Below are 22,695 nucleotides of genomic sequence, written 5' to 3' on the forward strand. Positions count from 1 at the left end.
CCCTGCCAATGGAAAACATTTAGGTAAAAAAAAGTCCCATGGTTTAAAAAAAAAGTATTCAAGAAAGCAGATTTAAATGACAGCAGCCTGAAAAAGGCCACATACCTATATAATATTCACATAAATAAATAAAAAGGAGTGGTATGTGCTCACCTTTAAATGAGAAACTGTCATTCTGCTTCCTCCTTGTGTTAACTTCTCTCTCAATGTACTGCTCAGAGTTTATATCCAGTGTGGTGGCTGCCAACTTCATTGGGCCAGTAGGCACATTTGGAATTTTGATAAATGGCTGCTGTGGTGGCATGGCATATCACAATATAGTTGCCATGGGGAATGTGGCATAAAAGGGGCTACCACAAGGTGTGTGGCATAATGGCTGCCTCAGGGTGTGCAACGTAATAGCTTTCTCATCTAAAATAATAGACAAAGAGGACCACAGAATGGTGTGGGTATGCCCACTATCAGTAGCCCCCATCAATGGGGAAAGGCACTACTTCACTCACTTACAGAGAAGCTCTTTGTACCTCACTTTGTTCAGAAGAGATGGGAGGGTGCATCTCCATTACTTACATCCAATGAAATATGGGCATGTTTAAGGGTGTGTGTTCAATATAGGAGAGATGGAACCAGTGCAAACAGGAACTAAGCAGGAAAAGGCAACAGTCACTTGTGGTTTTTTGAGGGGATATTTACTGAGAACTTTTGTCAGGACTGGAACTACAGTGGGGCAAGCAGGGCCCTTGCCCTAGGCACCTGATTCAGGAGGGGTTCTAAAAACATTATTAATGTTATACACATTATTTACAAAAATAAAATGTACTTATTTTAATAATATTTTAGGTGAGATTATTGGTAGCAGGTAGTACTAAATGTTATTGGGGGTGGTGCAATTATTACTCCTTCTCTGCTCTCACCATACATTTGTGGCAAGGGCACGTTTGCGACAAAGCAGAATCCATGCAACATGCATTGTATTATTTATTTGTTTGTTTGTTAAATTTGTATCTCACTATTCCTCCCAAAAGTATATGTATTTGCATATACACACATTGTTTCTAGTAAACCAGAGTTATGATAAATTCAGTGAAGTTTCTACTGGTTTTAACTTTCAGAAACTAAATCATCTATGACAAATGTTACAGAGAACTAAAGAATGCAGCAGTAGATTTAGTGCTAAAATGTGAGAGTGATTTAAATCCTGCAGAAATTTCATCTGCTATCAAAAACTTGAAGCACAAGGCACTGTCAATTCTGCCAGTTCCAGAGTAAGCAAGAAGTGCAGACCTCCTGAAAATAATCCATGCATATTCACTAACTCTTCTCTAAATCTGGAAATGGCAACAAGGACATTTTAACTATACCTGTTACTTGCTTAAGCAAGTTAAAATTAAAACATATTTGAGATATTTTACTGAGATTATCAAATACGGCAATCCTTTCAATTGAAGATGAAATTCCAGAATAAGTAAATTTTGATCAAGCTATCAACAATTTTGCTGTAATTAAAGCTCAGAGGGTTACATTATAACTTCATGTTTGAGGTTGTTCTGACTTGAAAGATTTTTATAATTTCATAGTTTTACCAAAGGCACATCTAGGGAGACTACAGTAATTACATTGGATATATTTAAGTGCCTCTGGTCACCTGAGTACAAAGCATGCAGACTGTTTCAGCTGCCACTATTGGTCCCCAAGTGGCCATCTAAATAAAGGGCCAGCAAGACCTGTGCAGTCAGCATTCCCATGGTGCCACCTGCTCATGAAAGGCGGTCGGGGCTTAAAACAGAACGGTCAGCAGCAAGAGTTAGGGCCAGTAGTGTAGTGGCAAATTCAGAAGTGCAGGGTCTCTTCATGATAGTCACAGCTTGTTGTTGGTATGTACCTCCAAGTCACAGCTACCACCCTCCTTTTCTTTATGCTGAATTGAGAATGTGATCCTTGTTAATGCCTTCTGTTCTTCCACAACAACAGAGGTCCCTAGTAGCCAATATGTGTGAATGGGGAGAGTGTTAGCTACTGAAAAGAGCTTTCTCAGTGGCTAAAACACTCCCTTTCATATCGATTGGCTCATAGGATGGGGCTGGCCTAGAGACCCTGTTGGGACCCTGCTCCCAAAAAAGTAAAGGGTCTAACACCCACGAGACCCCGGGTACCGGGCGGTCCGCTTTGTTTGAAGAGAGGAGGGAAAACTGAGTAAAAATGCGAGCTTCCTGTGCCAGGTCGATGAGCTCCCGGAGTCCCGAGCTGTGCGGGAGAAAGGAGCCCAGCGCACCTGCCCACGCCTGAAGCACTGCCCGCGCACTTGTCGTATTCTCAGAAGTGGCAGCTGCCAAGCCCTTCGGCCCACCCGGGGCTGCTTGGCGCCCTCCCTCCCCTGCTAGTCAGCCGCCTTCACAGACCACCCAGGCAGCCAGGGTCAGCCCAGTGCTCATGCGCCTGGGCAGGGTTTAAAGCCAGGGCGCGTCGTTCCGACAGACGTCCCTGCGGCTGCTTCTCCTCCTCGGGCATCACCCGCTCGCTCCACTGCCTTCTCCCACTCAACTTTCTCCTTAGCAGGGACCGCCATAAGACGCGAGCTTTTTCGCCTCTCTCTTCCTGACGCTTCTTATTCGAAAAGGGGCAACTCTTTTACCTCACGTTCTCGCAACTGGTTGAAGCACTCCCCGACGTTCCCTTGGGGGGAGTGAGCCCTGCCAATCAGGAGGCAAGAGGGAATCCCACCCACCCTCACCCAAAGGTATTGCTTCTTCCCCGTCTCGCCCAGTGTGGGGAAGGGGAGAGAATAGCTCCTGTGATTAACCCCGTCGTGGCTGACTCTGGGCACTGACGGTGTCCCCTCCTCTCTTGCCTAGGTGCAGTCATGGCTCCTCTCCTGCTCCTCCTAGGTGGGTATTTAATTCATGCTGGGTCCCATAGTGGGTGGGGGGTGGGGAGAGGGGATGGGTCTCGCACACGATTCCACCTCGGAAATGATTGAAATATCCGGGGAGGGGGACGCCACGGCAAGCCATCCTGCCTTCTCGGTGCCCTCTGCTCAGCATAGTCTTTGAACCCCCCCCCCCCTCCTCTGATTCAGGTGTCGTCTTTCTGGCCAGTCCTGCGAAGGCTGAAGAGAGCTCGGGTGAGTTTCGAAAAAATCTTTTACCAGTCGCAAAGAAGTTTGCTCTGCAGGGTGATTAAATCGGTGGGATGAAAAAAGCATGCAGAAATGTATACAGCTGGCCTCGGAGATCTTAGTACTGTACTGTGAGAGCTACAGATTTACTGTCCTCCCCGCCCCCCGTATTTGCATGTTTAGTGTGTCTCTACAGAGACGCTTAAAATGGATTGCTGTTTAATCAGTGGTTTTCATATCAGGTCTGCCGGTTGCCTAATCTGTAGCTTTCTTTTTCTTCACCCTTACTTTGTGTTGTGTTGGTGATCAATACTTTTTCATTTAGGGGCTAAATGGCAAAGATAACTGAACACTCTGTCACATGTAAAATAAAATGTTTTCCTCAGGTAAGAGAATGCATATCTGAATGCTTTGACCAAGACAAAAACTTTGTATCTGCAGCTTTTTCAAATCTAAAAATTAATACTTAATATTGTTAAATAAACAAAGTCAGGGTTTAATGTGGCTATGATACCATAAACAATTCGTCTTCTTGGCGATCACTCGTGACCGAGTAAGATTGTCTTCCAAAATATAGTCTTTAACAATGGATCCATCTGAATCTGTATCCACCGCCGATGTACCAGACCATGACTAGGGGCTTCTGGATTTCACAGTCCTGCCCCCATCACTATTTGCCAATTGCCATGGGACTTTTGTTATGGAAGATGCCTGTGTGTGAATTTGTTTTATGTGGGGAGATCGGCGCACCACGATCAACACACAATCTTGACAGAAAAAGGCTTTGATCTAATGGCATGGGTACCATGACAATTGGAAGTCCTTTATCTGCTGCAGCCTTCATCCGCCTTCACAGCCGTTGTAACATACACATTGTTATCCTCCACCTGTTCTGCCGTTGAGGGCTTTCTTGGATCATTCTTTGTCTGGTTCCTCTCCCTTGACCTTACCGCCATGGGTGACCCTGCTGGGAGTACATGACTCCCGACAGCATCGCTCACAGGGTTCATTGGAACACGCAAGCCCACTCACCACTACAAGGTGACGATCCAGTGAGGAGTGACGATCCAGTGAAGGGCCATAAACAATAGCAGGTGGATGTATCAACAGTTTTAAAAAGCCACTATGGCGTCCTGATTCCCCCCCCCCTTTATAGCTGATTTCCCTGTGGTATCAGAAATCACTTTTGAAAACTTCCCTGAGCTTCAGAACACATTAGCCTCCCTGCTGGGGTGGTATTTGAGAGGAGAGAAATATACACCCTGCTGGATGCTTAGATCTAGTAAAGAAACTGGAAGGAGAGTATGTCCAAAAAGTTTCAATATCTTGTTCCAATTTTTGGGGTTACAGCAATTATTTGGGCTGCAATTCTACACGCATTTCCTGGAGAGTAAGTCCCAAGTAACTCAGTAGGACTTCTGGGTAAACATGCTTAAGACTATGTTGTTAGTTTTCATTCCACTGGAATGGTCTGATAAAGCTAGCATGTGTTGGGCATGTGTCATAATTCATTTTCATTTTTAAGCACCTGTTTGAGCCCTTGCTTCTTTCATTGCTGTTTTACTCTTTGGTACTTCCCCTCTTTTTCTCCTGAGTAGAGCTAGTAGCATGATTTTCTTTATTGTGGATTAGCAGCACACAACAGCAGCATTTGAAAAGCTATGCAAGCAGGATTAAGGAAGTTGTGCATTGAGTAAACTGTCATTTGGATCTTTGGATATGGGTCAATGGAACAGCACCAATGGGGTGGGTGAGATTATTAGCTACAAAAATAGACACTTTCAATTATAATTTATTATTCTATTTATCTAAAAGTGACTTACCACAGGATGAAAAGCTATAATGCTCCAGTCTGAATAGTAGCTGTATATTGTGTGAGACAGTGAGAAGCAGTGAACAGCATAATTGAATAGAGTTGAAATTTAATCACATCTGAGCACTTTATGGCTAAACCAAACAATAAAGAGCACAGGAGTTTATTCCACTATTTTGGACTGAATGCAAAGTTTAATGGAGCAAGTGTCAAAGACATAGTGTGTCACACATAATTATGTGTCTAAGAAATGGAATTCTACTACAAAGAAGAACAGGAGTAACCTAGAAGCTACAGACCTCACCTAAAGGGCACTATTCTGAGAATAAATTAAAGAAATTGATCTACTGACAATGAAGAAACTAAACTTCTTTTGGTTAAGGATCATGTTTCCAGTGAAGAATTTCTTAATATCATTAGAGAGAAATTGAGGTAAAAAGAGCCATATGTATTTCTAAAATCCATCAGCACTGGAGGGAGAACACAGGACTCTTTCCAAAATGGTGAGTGAGGGTTTTGGTGGGTTCTTTTTAAAATGTAAAATATGAGGATTTGACCTTTGAAGATAGAAAACTCATCAGTTGTTGGAGTTGGCAAATCCTTAAAGGATCTAAATAAGATTGTCACAAAGGTTTCTTGTACTGTGGATATGTGAAGAAAGCCATTATGTAAACTAGAGACTGCATTCTTTTTCCTCTTGAACAAGTAAAAGTCTAGCAAAGAGGTAGTGACTCTGGAAGAGGATATTGGAAAATACAGACACAGCAGTAAAATTATTGTGTGTAATGGCAGTAGTATCTTAAATATAGCCAAACAATATATTTCAAAGGTATTTGATCTGCTATTTGAGCTATGATTTATGTGGACATAAAAAAAAATAGATACTCACTTTTTGATAATCTATTCCATGCCAAATTGTTATAAGGCTCTGGAGAGGGTATAGTGCATTAAATTTCTGTTAGTAACAATTGTTTGACATTTTTTCTTTGTCATGGATAACATAATGTGTGTAATGTCATTCTTTATACTTAGTTTTACAAATATTTAAGGGTTTAATCTTGAATCTTTGCAAGACTCTAGATACCTTAAATTACTCCTATAAAAGCTTGAAATATTTGTACAAACATCACATTTAAATGCAATTCTTCATTTGATCAGCAAAATACACACTTCTCTGAACTGTGTAGGGGGAACATCCTCATAGGTAACAGAATTTTATTTATTTATTTATTGCATTTATATACCGCCTCATAGCCGAAGCTCTCTGGGCAGTTTACAACAATTAAAAACATTAAAAACAAGTAAATAAATTTAAACCATACCAAATTAAAATCTATAAAAACCGAAAGGCAAGTTAAAACACACGCTATTCAAATGCTGTTAAAAAATGCCTAGGAGAAGAGGAAAGTCTTGACCTGGCGCCAAAAAGATAACAGTGTTGACGCCAGGCGCACCTCATCAGAGAGATCATTCCATAGTTTTGGGGGCCCCACTGAGAAGCCCCTCTCCCTTGTTGCCAGCCTCACAGCTTCCCTCCGAGTAGGCACCCGGAGGAGGGCCTTGGAATGCAAATGTGAACTAATTTTACATTTATTTATTTATTGAATTTTTATCCTGCTCATCCTTCCAAAGGAGCCCAGGGCAGCAAACATAAATGTTTCTGGCAATAACTTGTAAACTATTGTTTGTGAACATAGCCTTGCTGGATCAAAGGCATACTGTCTTTGATTCTGAAGGTAATATAGCCATCAAAGTACAGGCTGCTAAGTCACTGACAGCCTTGTCCTCCATGAATTTGCTTACTATAAATATAGCAATAAACCATAATAAATCAGTCAATGAGGTACAGAATGATGAAATAGTCATGGAACATATTTTCCTTGATTTACAGCGTAGTGACAACTGCAGGCTGGGGACAGAACCAAAAAGTTGATTTTAACTTTGATTTTAGTATCAAAGAAAATCATAATACAACTATTGTATCAAATACATTTTGAAATATAATTTTCAGCAATTTGGATAGATAGCAGTAGGCATCCTTTGTGCTGCTTTTTACATATCTGGATGTTTTGATCTTCAACATCTGGTTGATGTTACCAAAGTGCAATGCTGGTGATATGTGATTCCCAATTCAGAACTTCACATGAAACCCCAATAGAATAAAGTATGTAGACCCAGAAGCTGCACCGTTTTACATTCCCTCTGTGTATGTGTCATCCTTGATGGATCAAGGTGGGAATTTACAAATGCCTTAGAAAAAAAATTTCATGCAGCTTGTAGACATTTTCTGACACTCCTTTTCTTTTAGAGGGTCAGTAGAAAAGAAAATGTCATTCTACAAGGACTGCAATCCTATACTAATAATTAGCTGGGAGAAGGTCCCATTGAACCAAGAGGGATTTACTTCTGGGTAGATACATAAGATTGCACTGTAAAACCTTTTTAAACTTGAAATAAAACAAATTTGTTTATATCAGTGCAGTAAAGTGGTATGTTTCTGTGACGTTTGGAAGAATGTAGATTTTACAATAATTTACAATAACCCTTATTTCAGTCAAAATGCAGAAGAGTGCAAGCAATGAGCTTAAATAATTTTTCAGTAATTTATAATTAACAGCTCAATAAACAAATATAATAACTATATTTTGCTTGGCTTTTTAAAGCACAAAAGAGGTTATATATGCTGATATAGTAAAGAAATGGGAACAGGAATGCTGGATTAACTTTAGTGACTTGTGAAATGTAGCCCCTATCATTTAGATTTTTAAATTGATCTCATAAGCTTAATACTGATTTCCACACCAAATTGTTACAAAAAAATCAAAAACACATTTAAAATTAATAATAGTTTCTGTGTATTGCTCCTGCATTTATATATATTTAAAAGTAATAAATTTTATTCTAACAAAAAATATTTCACTTTGATTTTCAAAACTTAAATCATCTGTCTGAACAGTTTGACAAACACCTGATTACTGGAGCATGTAGAACAGCACTACAGTACAAATGTTATTAACATAAACCAAAAGCTCCTAAATGTGGTTAATTAATTCAAAGCAGAAAGAGCATTGCTAAGAAGTATTAAGGAAAAATAAGTGCAAGATAATGTGTAGCTAGTCCTATGATTATGCACCTATATAATAAGATATATCAACAGCCACAAAGTAATTGAAAACTTGTTACACCACTTTGCAGTGACCTTGCACTGATGTCACAACCCAAAACACAACACACATATTCCACACATGTAGACAAATACAATTCCCATCTTTGAAGCTGCAGAGTCTTCCTAGTACACGAAGAACCAGGCTGTAAGGCTAATGTGAATTCTAGACAGTTAGTGGAAATTACCTGACCCACAGCATTTTCAATACACTGTAAACATATGACTGATAAAAAAGGATACCCAGCCAAATGCCTGTCATAAATGATGAGAATCCTGGCAGCAAACAGTGCCAAAGACCCATGAGTTTTATGAAGATTAGACCAATACAATATTTCTTGAAGTTACAGTTGATGTCAATGGCAATTGTGGCTGTCTTGCCCTTGATCAAGAGCAGTCCCTCTCCTGATGCATTCCTTTTCCCTTATGCATTACTAATGCATTAGTGGGCATTTGTTAAAATGACAAATTAGCATCAAAGAAAACTCTCTTGCTTCTCATTGCAAAGACAGGCTGGGTCCAAAGCCTCAAGTGAACAAAAACAGTGGGCATTTCCATTGTGTTGCACTTTAAATATTCCGACTTGTGAACGCGAACTAGTCCTGACAACAGCACTTTGAGGTAGGTAAAAATCATCAATACGTAATAAGTATGGTCACCAAAAGCACAAACTAATGTTCTGTTTTCAATTTAAAAGGAGTCAAATAACTATAAAGAAATTGGGGAGGGTGGGTGATGAAACAAAAAGACCTTATTTTACTGTCAATGCCCCAATGATTCCAATGAGAGTAAAGACCTATTAGGCAATATATTGCCATTAAATTTAAACTACCATTAAGTCAGCTGCCTGAAGGAAGAACTGTATGGCAGGAGGTGGCCTGACCTCCTGGCCTGGACATGGTCATCAGCTCTGCTCCTGAAAATGGAGCTTCCCGATATGGGAAAAGGAATGCATCAGGAGAGGGACTGCTCTTGATCAAGGGCAAGACAGCCACAATTGCCATTGACATCAACTGTAACTTCAAGAACTGTAACTTTAAAGAACTTGTGTTTGAACTTGCTTTTTCTTCTTCCCTTCCATTCTTTTTCCCTTGTGTGCCATGTCTTTTTAGATTGTGAACTGGGGGGCAGGTACCTTCTGAGCACTGATTTTGATAAGTCACTTGTGAGAGCATTTTGGCTAAAAGGTGGTATATAAATTCTGTAAGTAAATGACATATAAGTTTATACTTAATTTAATAATGTATTCATGGTGATAGACTGACTGCACTGCAGATTTCATACTGATTTTTCTATGAGGCTTTATATTTTATATGCCATCTCTTTCTTTCCCTGTAGCCCCCACTGCTATCTCATGCTTTACCAGAGGACTGGATCTCAGAAAGGATAAAGCAGATGTCCTCTGCCCATCAGACTGTTCCATATGGCAGTTCTATGTCTATGGAAATGTTGTGTATGCCTCCATTTCCAGCATCTGTGGAGCTGCCATTCATAGGTAAGCCAAGTTATCAACAACTCAGTGGAAATTAGGGATGAATCTCTCACATTGTTGTTACTCACTGGACTTCTTACCCTTAAGGTCCCAAGGTGTGTTACAACAATACAATATACAATATTTTAAAAAGTGACAATCAGTATAGGTTATTGGCTATTGGCTATGTAGACTACATAGTTCTATTTCAGGCCCAGGACATGGCCTGCAAGCACATGACCTACCAGCTTTTCATTACCTAATCAAGTGTGGGACTGGGCAGTATCATTTGGGAACCCTATGCATGCCATCTTTAGTTCCATCAAGGAAGAAATGCAGGATATAAAATATAATAAATACAGTTTTCTAACCTCTAGCTGTAATCAATTTTTTTTTAAAAAAATTGACTATGCATGAACGCTCCAGGAAAAAAAATCTTTGGAGTATGCATGGAATTCTTTTCTAACCATGTTCAAATGATGCCTCCAAATTATATTTGCAGAGGAAAAAATTCCATCTTTTTTGCTTCTGCAGCAGGTAATTGAACTAGTGCTCAGTCATGAACCTTGTTTCGGTGATAGGGCTAAGCCCTGTCACATTTTATAAATTGATATGTGTGTGCACATTGTGTTTTATGGAGTAGTGCATAAGCAAAATAATAATAATGCAGATCCTCGCTAGCCTGAAAAGCTTACAGTTTATAATTGCTACTCCATCAAAGTCAGAAGATCCATGCTGTATCTTTCTTAAGCTACTTCAGTTGGAATACATTATCCTAATAATGGCACATGAGCTATATTTTTGCCCTGATTGGGCTCAGGAGGAACCTGTCATTCTGGTTTGGAGCAGAGGTTGGATTTGCACAGTGTTGACTGACCAGCTTTTTGTGTAAATCTCCTTTTTGGAGCAGGGTGGAGCTAAAAATCAATGAAAAGCTGAGCAAATATTTAAGCCAGTAGTGGAGAACCTCTGGCTTCTGAGGTTGCCCATCCAGACCTTTTGGGTGAACCTCACTCACCTTTCCCCATCTGACATCATATATCATCAGTTTGAGAAAGTTAAAGCAGGCAAAGAATTGAAACCAGGGCTATGAAGGAAACATCAGAAGCCCAATTCTTTATTTGTGGCTGCAGTGTGAAATTTCAATCACCTGACATGATATGATGTCCCATCCACCTGTCAACATGGCCCTTAGAGTGTTGGCCACTTCTAGATCCGAACCTCCAACCAGAAGTGGTTTCCTACCACTGATTTAAGCAGATAAACATGCAGGTACTTTATACTATTTTTTTGTAAATAGCAATAAACAGTTTTCCATAACAAAAATCCCTGTTCATTGCATGTACATTTGTATGCAGTGCTTTCATCTGATGCTCTGAGGGCCAACCATACTTCACCATAATGGTGGTTTTACCAAGATGCTGGAAAAGAGAGGCCCACATCTTTGTTCAGACTTTGCGGGTGCGATTTCAGCAGCTCTTATCTTCTTAGCCAACAGGAGAACAGATCTTCAGCAGAAACTACTTCAGTTATCATTGGAAAGGCCTTGACTATCTTCTTTGTACTTCTCTAGCAGGTTTTCTTCTTCAGAAAAACCATTGCCATCTAACTTATTTCTAGCCATTAGCCCAGAGAGATTCTAAACCAGGGATGGGAGTTTGTAGCTCTCCAGATACTGTTGGCCAAGCTAGCTGGGGCTGATGGGAACTGAAGCCCAACAACATCTAGAGAGTCACAGGTTCAATACCCCTGTTCTAAACAAAACTCTTCCCCCTTTCCATCCCCATATTTATAGTAAAATTCCAAGCCACAGTGAGTATGTCTATATATAACTTGCCCATCTCATCATAGTTGATACAAGGATATTTTTTACCCTTAATATTATTGTGGGCTGTTCCTGCATTTTTGAGTTTTCGGCAGTTTGGCATATTAAGTCCTTCCTAGCTATATGAATTATCTGACATTATAGGATTTTTCTCTTTCCATTCCTTGAGGGCAGCATTCTTGGCATTATAATTCCTTAAAAGTTATCTATACACATATATTGTTCATATAGAGAAAAGAACCTAAACAATACAAGTGTCAGCACTTATGCTGCCTTTATGTGGCCTGCAAAGCCCCAGAAGGGACTACGCTTAAGGAGTTAGGAAGCCAGTTCCCTCTTTGCACAATAGAGACAAATCATTTGTAAGGATGCACGTCTTAGCTATAAATTCCAAATATTTCTAACACTCACTGCATAAACGTACAGTCTTTTCTAGGGATGTATGATATCGGGCATATAACCAAGAGAATGGTGGTTTTGTTGTTCTTTAAAGAGACAATCAGTCCAAATTTTGACTAAAATCTGTCAAGAAATATGGAAACTAAACAATGGCCCACAGACTGGAAGCGTTCCATATACATCCCAATTCCAAAGAAAGGGGATCCCAGGGAATGCAGTAATTATCGAACTATTGCCTTAATATCCCATGCAAGTAAAATAATGGTCAAGATTCTACAACAAAGGCTCTTGCCATATATAGAGCGAGAAATGCCAGACGTTCAAGCTGGATTTAGAAAGGGAAGAGGCACCAGAGATCATATTGCAAACATATGTTAGATAATGGAACAGACCAAGGAATTTCAGAAGAAAATCACCCTGTGCTTTATAGATTACAGCAAAGCCTTTGACTGTGTAGATCATGAAAAACTATGGAGTGCTTTAAAAGCAGTGGGGGTGCCACAGCATCTGATTGTCCTGATGCGCAACCTATACTTTGGACAACAAGCTACTGTAAGGATAGAATATGGAGAAACCGATTGGTTCCCCATTGGAAAGGGTGTGAGACAGGGGTGTATTTTATCACCCTATTTATTTAATCTATACACAGAACTTATCATATGGAAACCAGGATTGGACCAAGATGAAGGAGGTGTGAAAATTGGAGGGAGAAATATCAATAATTTAAGATATGCAGACGATACCATACTACTAGCAGAAACCAGTAATGATTTGAAATGAATTCTTATGAAAGTTAAAGAGGAAAGCACAAAGCAGGACTACAGCTGAATGTCAAAAAGACTAAAGTAATGACAACAGAAGATTTATGCAACTTTACAGTTGACAATGAGGACATGGAACTTGTCAAGGATTATCAATACCTTGGCACAATCATTAACCAAAATGGAGACCATAGTCAAGAAATCAGAAGAAGGCTAGGACTGGGGAGGGCAGCTGTGAGAGAACTAGAAAAGGTCCTCAAATGCAAAGATGTATCACTGAACACGTAAGTCAGGATAATTCAGACCATGGTATTTCCGATCTCTATGGATGTGAAAGTTGGACGGTGAAAAAAGCTGATAAGAGAAAAATCCACTGATTTGAAATGTGGTGTTGGAGGAGAGCTTTGCGGATACCATGGACTGCAAAAAAGACAAATAATTGGGTGTTAGAACAAATTAAACCAGAACTGCCACTAGAAGCTAAAATGATGAAACTGAGGTTGTCATACTTTGGACACGTAATGAGAAGACATGATTCACTAGAAAAGACAGTAATGCTGGGGAAAACAGAAGGGAGTAGAAAAAGAGGAAGGCCAAACAAAAGATGGATTGACTCCATAAAGGAAGCCACAGACCTGAACTTACAAGATCTGAACAGGGTGGTTCATGACAGATGCTCTTGGAGGTCACGGATTCATAGGATCGCCATAAGTCGTAGTCGACTTGGAGGCACATAACTACAACAAAGAGACAAATGATACATCTAATTTCTTTATATTTTAGGGTTAAATACTTTGTTTAATTTGGAGGGGGAGTCATTGAAGCATATTTTGCCCACCAGTCCCCCAAATGTTCTGACATAGCATAATGTTATAGAAGTATACCTGGGTGGGAAGAGCTATAGATCACAGGTAGAGTCGATCCAGCAAGTCCCAGCTTCAGTTCCTAGAATCTTCCATTAAAAATATAGTTAAGGGCTGAACAAGACCTCTCTCTCTGGGGTTTAAAGAGTGGTTGCCAGGCAGAGAAGACATTGGACTGAATAAAGCATCTTCATATGTTCAAAAGGAATTACTACTCCGCAAGCCACATAGACTCTGCTCAGGCCGCACCCCACACCAGTCCTGTTCCATGTCCTCCTCAAACCCTTTATCCTGGCTGGGATGTGTTCTTGAACTGTGACAATGCCTCTTGCGCACCTGGATGGAGGTGTGTGTGGGGGGGATAGAAACCTTTAACTTCTGAGTGGCCAATACTGTATAAAGGCAATATCTATTGCCCATCCTCTTTTTGCCTCTGGCCCCAACCACTACTGGCATGCAGCACCCAGAAGGTTGCCCATGAAGGAATATGGCCTGCCGGATAAAAAGGGGTTCCCACCCTTGCCTTATTAGAATACTGGATAGCTGAATAGATTTATGTGTTGATTCGAGAAGGGTGTCTACATGTTTCAGCACATACTTTACTTTCAACACCCACAACTCATGCTTGCTCCACCGTTGGAAAGCTACCAAACGTTGACTGAACAGTGGCATAAGGAATGTGATTTGAGAACTGGGCACGTACTAAGAAAGAATAATGTGACACTCATTGATGTATACTGTACTCAGTACTAGGACATACTGAACCCAAATTTATAATACCAGCAACTGATTGTGAGAACAGGCTCTGCAGAAGAATAATGCAATTCAGACATAGGTCTGGGAATACAATAGGGTTTTTTTTGACCCCCTTTCTTCAATAACTTTCTGCTCCAAACTCCTTAAGCCCAAAACTCAATTTGTAAGTCTGACCTGAGACAAGAGGCAAGGGAAATGTTTGCAAAACTTTGTCACACCAATGCTATTTCTCGCATGTATTCACATCATATTATGGATCACAGCCTATGGCAGCCAATTGTCATCTTTTTGACTTTCTACTCAAGTAGGCCCAGGAGGTCTGAATTTTGCCTTCCGTTTAATGCACATGAGGTTTCCCAGTTTGTATTGTCAGAGAGCAAAGGAATAGCATCGTGGTGTGCCATTTGGACCCAGAGGACACATTTTCCTTTTGGATATCTGGATTGAGTAGTGTATGTGCAGTGCTTGTAAGGACATCACCTTAACTCTTCTCTTCTTTATTTTTATCTCTTTCATCACAGTGGAACATTGTAGTTAAAGCCTAATAACAATTTTCCTTCACTTTGGCATTTTTTTCCTTTCTTTGCATGGCAACACCATCTTTGTCAAATTGTAGGGAGGTTGTTTTAGCATCATTTTGTCCTCCCTGGACAATTATGCTGAGCTGATCACTAAATTTCTTGGACAGCATTAAGCCCATTCAAGAGAACAGAGATTTGGCGCCATCACATCTGTGCACAAATATCTTATGCATATGAACAAGAGAGTTGCATCTTGAAGTCAAAACTTGGCAATAGTTAGACAGGTCTAATTTCCAGAGTGGTAGCTGTGTTAGACTGTTTCAGCAAAAACAACCAAGAGTCTTGTGGCACCATAAAGACAAACACTTTTATTATGAAATAAGCTTCAATGAACTACAGTCCACTCTGGATAACCCTTCATGCATCTAATGAAGTGGCCTTTCGCCCACAAAAACATGTTCTAAGGTCGCTGGAAATGGTTTTCCCCAGTGGAAATCCTAGGTTATGTGGCAAAGATAGTTTGTTTTTGTATTCATAAGCATAAGTCCTCCTACAGATGTTAAAAACCTGCTTTGAAATGAAATCTATACTAAGTATGCAGATGTGTCTTCTGATAGAGTTATACACACTAGCCAGAACATAGAGCAAGTTAAGTCAAGTTAAGCACCTTTAAGTGCCATTGGTTTAAATGGGAAATCAATGACACTTAAAGTCCACATTGAAATCAATTGCACGTTGCAGTGCTTAATTCTGGATAGGCTGCCTCCTTAATTTCTAAAATGAGAAATAGTGGGAACTTTAGTCTGCTTTAATATCATGCCCAAGCTTGGGTTCTCAGGTGCTGTTGGACTACAACTATTATTCATGACCATCGGCCATGCTGGCTGTGGAAGATGCGGGTGGCATAACAGCTTAAATGCCAAGATTAAGACAGAACTTGAAAGTGACAAAGACAAGAGTAAGGAACTGAACTGATATCAGAAGCTTCAAACTAAGAAGTAAAAAGAGAGTGAACAATGAGGGCAGCATTTATCAGTCATAACATCTGAGGACCCAGGGTTAAGGAAGGCTGCCCTAGATAAAAGTGTTACCTTCAATGGTGAGGGCTCATTGTGGCCACTCAGTGGTAAGAGGAATGTGTGCTGAATAAATGTTAAAGCAAGGGTGGGAAACTTTTTTAAGGCCAAGGGCCTCATCATGGCCAACCCTCCAGGGTCCACATGCTAGTGTTGGATGTGATACAAACAAAAGAGGCCTGGCCAGAGCTGACAGTCAGCAGGGCCATTCCACATTCTCTCACACACTTGCACATGCTTGCAGCATACGCACCTACCAAACGACACACACACAGTCCAAGGACACTTAAAAAAAAAAATTCTCCAGCATTTTAGTGTGAATTTCTCATAATAAACACAGTTTTGATTAATGTACAAATTTTTGCAAGCAATTTCTTGTCATATAATGCATTTTGTATGTTATTTTCACTCATATATTCATTTTTATGCACACTTTCCTTTAACATATGCATTTTTATAAACATTGTTTGGCAAACTGCATTGCAAAATTCCAAGAAGGCAAATTTTGAAGGATGGCTGTGTTTCAGTTCTCATATTATTTCAGAAAGAACAAATTTGATAGATTCAGTGTGAAATGCAAACTGAATTGAATTTATCGCCCATCCCTACTCCTAACCAAGCACACACACACACACACACTAACTTCTGTTGTCACTTAAAAGCCACAACCGCGTAACTTGGTCCCAGGCGATGGTCTGAAGGCACATGAGGCCAGCACCCTGCTGAAGCTGAGCAGGGTCAGGTCTGGTCAGTGCCTGGATGGGAGACCACCTGGGAACCACATGTAAGCCACCTTGGGTTTCTATCATGAAAATAAAGGTGGGGTATAAATGTAATTAATAAATAATAAATAAAAAGCATATACTGCAGCAAGATGTCACATACACCATAGCTTCCCACATTTAAACCCTCCTTACTCTCCCTAACAATCACCTCTCCACAACAATTTCTAAGTGAACTTTAGATGTGACAAAGCAGTACTTCAAAGCGCTTCCAGTATTTCACATTCCCATGACAGAAGGGGGAGCTTGTTGAAGTCAAAGTTGATGAGTGGGTCAAACGCAGCACAAGCACCTCCAGAAGTGAATGAGGTCTTCCTTGCACTGAGGACCCTGCAGGAATGCTTCATCAGGGCTGCTGATGCCACTGAAACCTGGTAGGTACAAGGCTGGAAGCCTAGTTTAAAAAGTATGTGGGCAGCTTCCAAACTGCAGGCTGCCAGTACATCACTCCCTGTACTAAAACATACTCTGTTCTTCATTGTTACTTCACACTTTCCATTGAAAATCGCTTCTGGGCAGTACCAGGATATTGAGGGTCTTGAATGAGGCCCTTTCTGTAGGACTCCATAATGTAGAAGAGGCAGAGCCTACAAACAGAGAATTCCTTCATACCATTACTTCTCTTCTTGGGTATTTTGTTCAAAGTGAGGATGGTGATGGGGAGGTTTTCAGGCCCTAGCAAATGCTCAACTTAACATCCTGTGAAGTAGTCCCAATAAGCTTTTGCTCTTATTAAGCCCTGTCCATTTTCATTAACTGGAAAACATACCTTAAAGTTATATAATTTAATGTGATATACCAAAGCTTGCCTCAAAGCTTAGCAGTTTCATGAAAAAGGCATATCTGAAATCATTAAAATCCTCTGGATTAACAAGCAAATTTATCCAAATTTTCTCTTTCAGACCCAGAGCCAAACTACCTGTGTTGTGGGAGATTTATTTGTTTTACAAATACTTTATTTGTTTTACATTAAAGCAGATACAGGGTGCTCTGGATTTGATCAGAGCGACAGTACTGGGGAAGAAGTTGTTAACCTTTTCCCTCTGTGCAATTTTCCCAATCTAGATTGTTCCCCCCTCCCAGTTGTTATTAGTCCCATAACAGAATAATACAGGCGCCTGAGTTTGAAGAATAGTTTTGTTTCTTTTATGGTGCTCCGCAAAACTCAAAATATTGCATAGCCTTTCAACATCAAATTCTAATCTAATAAAAGATAGCCAGAACAGTAATCTGAGGTACACTTTGCTCAGGGAAGAAGAAAAAGCCTTTGGTAGTAATTTCCTTCTGTTCACTGAAGAGAAGTACAGTTAATGAAGTACATGCATTCCTGGACATTACTTTTTTAACAAAAACTTTGGTACCAGAGGTAGGACTAACATGGAAAGAATAGGGATAGTTTCCTACACCACAAAAAAGAACAGTTCAACATATTTCAGCAAACTTTTAAATTCAAAACCAACAATATGCATGTCTGAAATGAAACAACCAGGTCAGGTTGTATACAGCCCCCTTGAAGGCTTCTTCCAAAATGCATCCGAGGATGCCTGCCTTGCCTTTCTTCTTTTATCATGTAGCATCTTGCTATAGCAATCTCAAGCTTTGAGCACAGTTCTCCTCTCTGTACACTTGAGCAGGCAGGCAAGGGATAGCCGCCATCGCCACTACCACCCTATGCTTGGTCTCTCTCTCTCCCTCTGCCATCCTCCCCTACACTTGAGTAAATATGTCTGCAGTAAACATTGCTTCCAGTACACCCGAAGCACTGTTTACTGCAGAGGCACCTGTGCCACATGGCAAGGAGTGCCATTCCAACCACACAGGAGAGAGCTGCCTGCAGAAGCTGCAATCCAGTAGGCAAGGAGCCACATTCTGACCATGCCAGTGCGTGTGCCCCCCCATGCCCCCTGCACTCAAAAAAGACTTTGCTAAAAGGAGCTTCTTTTCTGGAGGATTTGTTAACTGAGGTATTTCTGTAATAACCTAGCGTACTGAAAGGCCAGTAATGCTTTGTTCTCCCCCCTTCCCTGTGTTTCCCTGTCTTTCTCCATTCAGTATTTCATATCTTCAATGCTACCTGTAGAATGTGACATGCAAGATAAATCTTAAATCATAAAATAATATAGATATTAGCAGCATGTATTCATTATCAGTAGGGCACAAAGAAATGGAGAGACATCTCCAACGTCTTCCTGTCAAACAGCTAGGGCAGGAACAGGAAATGTGTTAACCATTAGGTAACTGGCAAAGTGGAAGGAATGCTGGAAAATTATCGGGTTAATTCAAAGGGATGTTGACATGGTAGGTGGCAATAAGCTCAGGTCACAAATAGTGTAATGACAAGGTGAAAACAAAACCAGTTTTTCATGGAGGAAAATTATTTTATGTTCTTTGAGGCAAATTCAAAATGTGTTCCAAAAGAGCCCCTCAGTACTAAAAGTAGCAGAGGATGTTATGCGTTTACATCTGAATGCTAAGTCTGCCCTCTGTTGCCTGTAGTATATAAAGTACAATGTTCCAGTGATGACAAAGTCTTACAATCCCTTTAAGCCAAAATAGTTAGATTTAAACTGATACTGTTTCACAGACCTTCAAGGACAATTTTCCAATGCTAAATCTATTACTTGGATGTAGGCCACAGTAATCTCAATTGATTTATTTATTTTTTATTTATTTTATTTAATTTCATTTATAAACCGCCCATAGCCAATGGCTCCCTGGGCGGTGTACAACATACAATAATACAATAAATGAACAAAATCACAGATAAAAATACAAATTCATAATAACACTAAATGATATTAGCATAGCTAAAACATTAAAACAGTAAAATGCATAGAAATATATTAAAATGCCTGGGAGAATAGGAAGGTTTTAGCCTGGCGCCGAAAGGATAGCAGCGTAGGCGCCAGGCGTACCTCCTCGGGGAGACTGTTCCACAATTCGGGGGCCACCACCGAGAAGGCCCTAGATCTTGTCATTACCCTCCGAGCCTCTCGGTGAGACGGTACTCGGAGGAGGGCCTTAGATGTCGAACGTGTACGGGTAGGTTCATAGCGGGAGAGGCGTTCCATCAGATATTGCGGGCCCACACCGTGTAAGGCTTTATAGGTCAATACCAGCACCTTGAATCTGGCCCGGAAACAAATCGGCAACCAGTGCAAATGGGCCAGAACACGTGTAATATGTGAGGACCGCTTCGTCCTCGTCAATAGTCTGGCTGCTACGTTTTGCACTAGCTGCAGCTTCCGAACCGTCTTCAAGGGCAGCCCCACGTAGAGTGCATTACAGTAATCCAATCTAGAGGTCACTAGAGCATGAACAACTGAGGCGAGGTCGTCACTGCCAAGATAGGGGCATAGTTGGGCTACCAAACGAAGATGGTAAAATGCATTCCAAGCCACCGAGGCTACCTGAGCCTCAAGTGACAAGGAAGGGTCGAAAAGAACCCCCAAACTACGAACCTGTTCTTTCAGGGGGAGTGTAACCCCATCCAGAACAGGATGAACATCCTCCATCTGAGCGGAAAAGGCACTCACCAACAGCGTCTCAGTCTTGTCTGGACTGAGTTTCAGTTTATTAGCTCCCATCCAGTCCATTATCGCGGCCAGGCAACGGTTCAGCACATCAACAGCCTCACCTGAAGCAGATGAAAAGGAGTAATAGAGTTGCGTGTCATCAGCATACTGATGGCAATGCACTCCAAAACTCTGGATGACCGCACCCAGAGGCTTCATGTAGATGTTGAAAAGCATGGGGGACAGAACCGATCCCTGAGGGACTCCACAATGGAGAGTCCAGGGTATCGAGCAATGTTCCCCAAGCACTACCTTCTGGAGACAATCCGCCAAGTAGGAGCGGAGCCACTGCCAAGCAGTACCCCCAACTCCCAACTCCGCGAGTCTCTCCAGAAGGATACCATGGTCGATGGTATCAAAAGCAGCTGAGAGATCAAGGAGAATCAACAGAGTTACACTCCCCCTGTCCCTCTCCCGACAAAGGTCATCATACAGGGCAACCAAGGCTGTTTCTGTGCCAAAACCGGGCCTAAAACCGGATTGAAACGGATCTAGATAATCGGTTTCATCCAAGAGCGCCTGGAGCTGGCTGGCAACCACCCGTTCCAAGACCTTGTGATTTGCATATCACATGTACTTGACTGTCCATTAGGAAGCAATTTCAATTGGTGTGAATACATAGCAAAATAGTAGAAGTGTATGAAAAATCATGGATATTCAGAGAGAAATTAATGTGAGTCTTTACCAAGAAAAATATTATCTCAGTAGGGCAGAATTACATGTTACAATTAAATTAAGGCTGCTCCTGAAAACAGTAGCACTGTGTAGAGTTCTTTCTTTCTATATTATTTGATTTATATCCTGGCCTTCCTCCCAGTACGAACCCAGGGCAGCAAATAAAAGCACTAAAAACACTTTAAAACAGACTTTAAAATATATTAAAACAAAACATCTTTAAGAACATTTTTTTAAAAGCTTTAACAATCTTTTTTTAAAAAAGGTTTAAAAACATATTAAAAAGCAATTCCAACACAGATGCAGACTGGAATAAGGTCTCAGCTTAAAAGGCTTGTTGAAAGAGGAAGGTCTTCAGGAGGCGCCAAAAAGATAATGGAGATGGTTCCTGTCTAATATTTAAGGAGAGGGAATTCCAAAGGGTAGGTGCTGCCACACTAAAGGTCCGTTTCCTATGTTGTGCAGGACAGACCTCCTGATAAGATGGTATTATCTGCATGAGGCCCTCACTTGCAGAGCGCAGTGATCGACTGGGTATAGAAGGGATAAGATGGTCTTTCAAGTATCCTGGTCCCAAGCTGTATAGGGCTTTGTACACCAAAATTAGAACCTTGAACTTGGCCCAGCAGCAAATGGGCAGCCAGTGCAATTCTTTCAGCAGCGGGGTGACATGTTGGCGATCCCCTGACCTAGTGAGCAGTCTCGCTGCTGCAGTTTGCACCAGCTGCAACTTCCAGATCAACAAATATAAGCCCCACATACAGCTCATTACAGTAATCCAGCCTGGAGGTTACCAGTGCATGGACAAGAGTAGTCTTCCCTTGCTGTATAATGTTAGCAATAATCTGTGTCCTGACATCATAATGACTGCTCTGCATTTTCCTCAGCCCTTCCCCACATCATTCTTGACTAGTGCTGAGAGCAGGGAAAAGCAAACAGAATTATTTCAGCAGAGTGTGGGCAGATTTGTTACATGTTAAGGAGGGGAAGATCTCCATATGGGGCAACAAGGTAGCTCCATGTTTACTATAATGTATAATTCTGCACTTAGAGACTGATTTATTGTGCTATAAGCTTTTACTGTGCTATAAGCTGTCCAAAGCAAAAAAAAACCCTATTAAATTAAGTTTTTGGAGAACATAGTATGTGAGAAGGGTTCTATGGAAGATAAAGCAGGATAATATGATCAGTTGAAGTTAAAAATAACAATACTATGTCATGTTCATATAGCAGTTTCAAATGTTCAGAGTATCTTGCTGCAGTCCACACAATAATTCTATGATTGGTCCATATCATTATTTCCATTGTGTTGGAGGGGGCTGAAACTGTGGCTTGCCTAAGTCCATTTAATGACTTCATAACAGAAATGAGATTTGAACCAGGGACATCCTGATTTATATCTGTCTCTTAGCTACTATGCTATGCTAGCTCTTTTATATGCATGTTATCACAAAGATTGCACAAATGCAACAGCAACAATAACAAGAAACCCCGATACCTACAGTGTTAAACAAGTATGCAGTGCATAATCTAGAATTTTGCTAGAGCATCAAAGCAGTATTACCGTTGCAACAAATGTAAGATAATTAGTGTTTTATAGCCACAGAACTACACATCTTCATTTCCTGGGAATACAGATACAGGCTGAATTTTCCATGTGGTGGCATTTTCAACTCCTAATTTAAGTTGATATGATGGTTAAACATCTGAAAGAGGCTTTCATGTATAAAGTTTTGATTCCTGCATTAGTAACTACAGATATCTTCTTTGAAACTAGATACAGCAGCAGTCCTACCGGTGTGTTAGGGGAAAACAAAAGGCAGAAGATTCAAAATATCCAAAGCCCTGCTGAGATTGTGGCAGCAGGTTGGAAGGGAGGACAGAGAAGCATTTTTCCTTT

The 22,695-nt window shown here is 40.8% G+C and overlaps 1 protein-coding gene across 2 annotated transcripts in view; it reads left to right on the plus strand.

Annotated features, from left to right (window-relative positions):
- The first annotated feature begins 2,502 nt into the window (after positions 1–2,502).
- COCH (cochlin) overlaps positions 2,503–22,695 on the plus strand; it is a 42,868-nt gene continuing 22,675 nt past the window's right edge. Inside the window, exons 1-4 of one of the 2 annotated variants that reach the window (XM_061613224.1) lie at positions 2,503–2,737; positions 2,853–2,885; positions 3,077–3,121; positions 9,430–9,586. In XM_061613224.1, the coding sequence (XP_061469208.1) occupies positions 2,861–2,885; positions 3,077–3,121; positions 9,430–9,586 (227 nt within the window). In that variant the 5' untranslated portion in view covers positions 2,503–2,737; positions 2,853–2,860. Of the gene's footprint in view, positions 2,738–2,775; positions 2,886–3,076; positions 3,122–9,429; positions 9,587–22,695 lie in introns of those variants that run through there. The other variant, XM_061613223.1, reaches the window with a different exon arrangement.

The sequence above is a fragment of the Rhineura floridana genome, chromosome 2 (assembly GCF_030035675.1).
Source record: "Rhineura floridana isolate rRhiFlo1 chromosome 2, rRhiFlo1.hap2, whole genome shotgun sequence".
Lineage (NCBI taxonomy): Eukaryota > Metazoa > Chordata > Lepidosauria > Squamata > Rhineuridae > Rhineura > Rhineura floridana.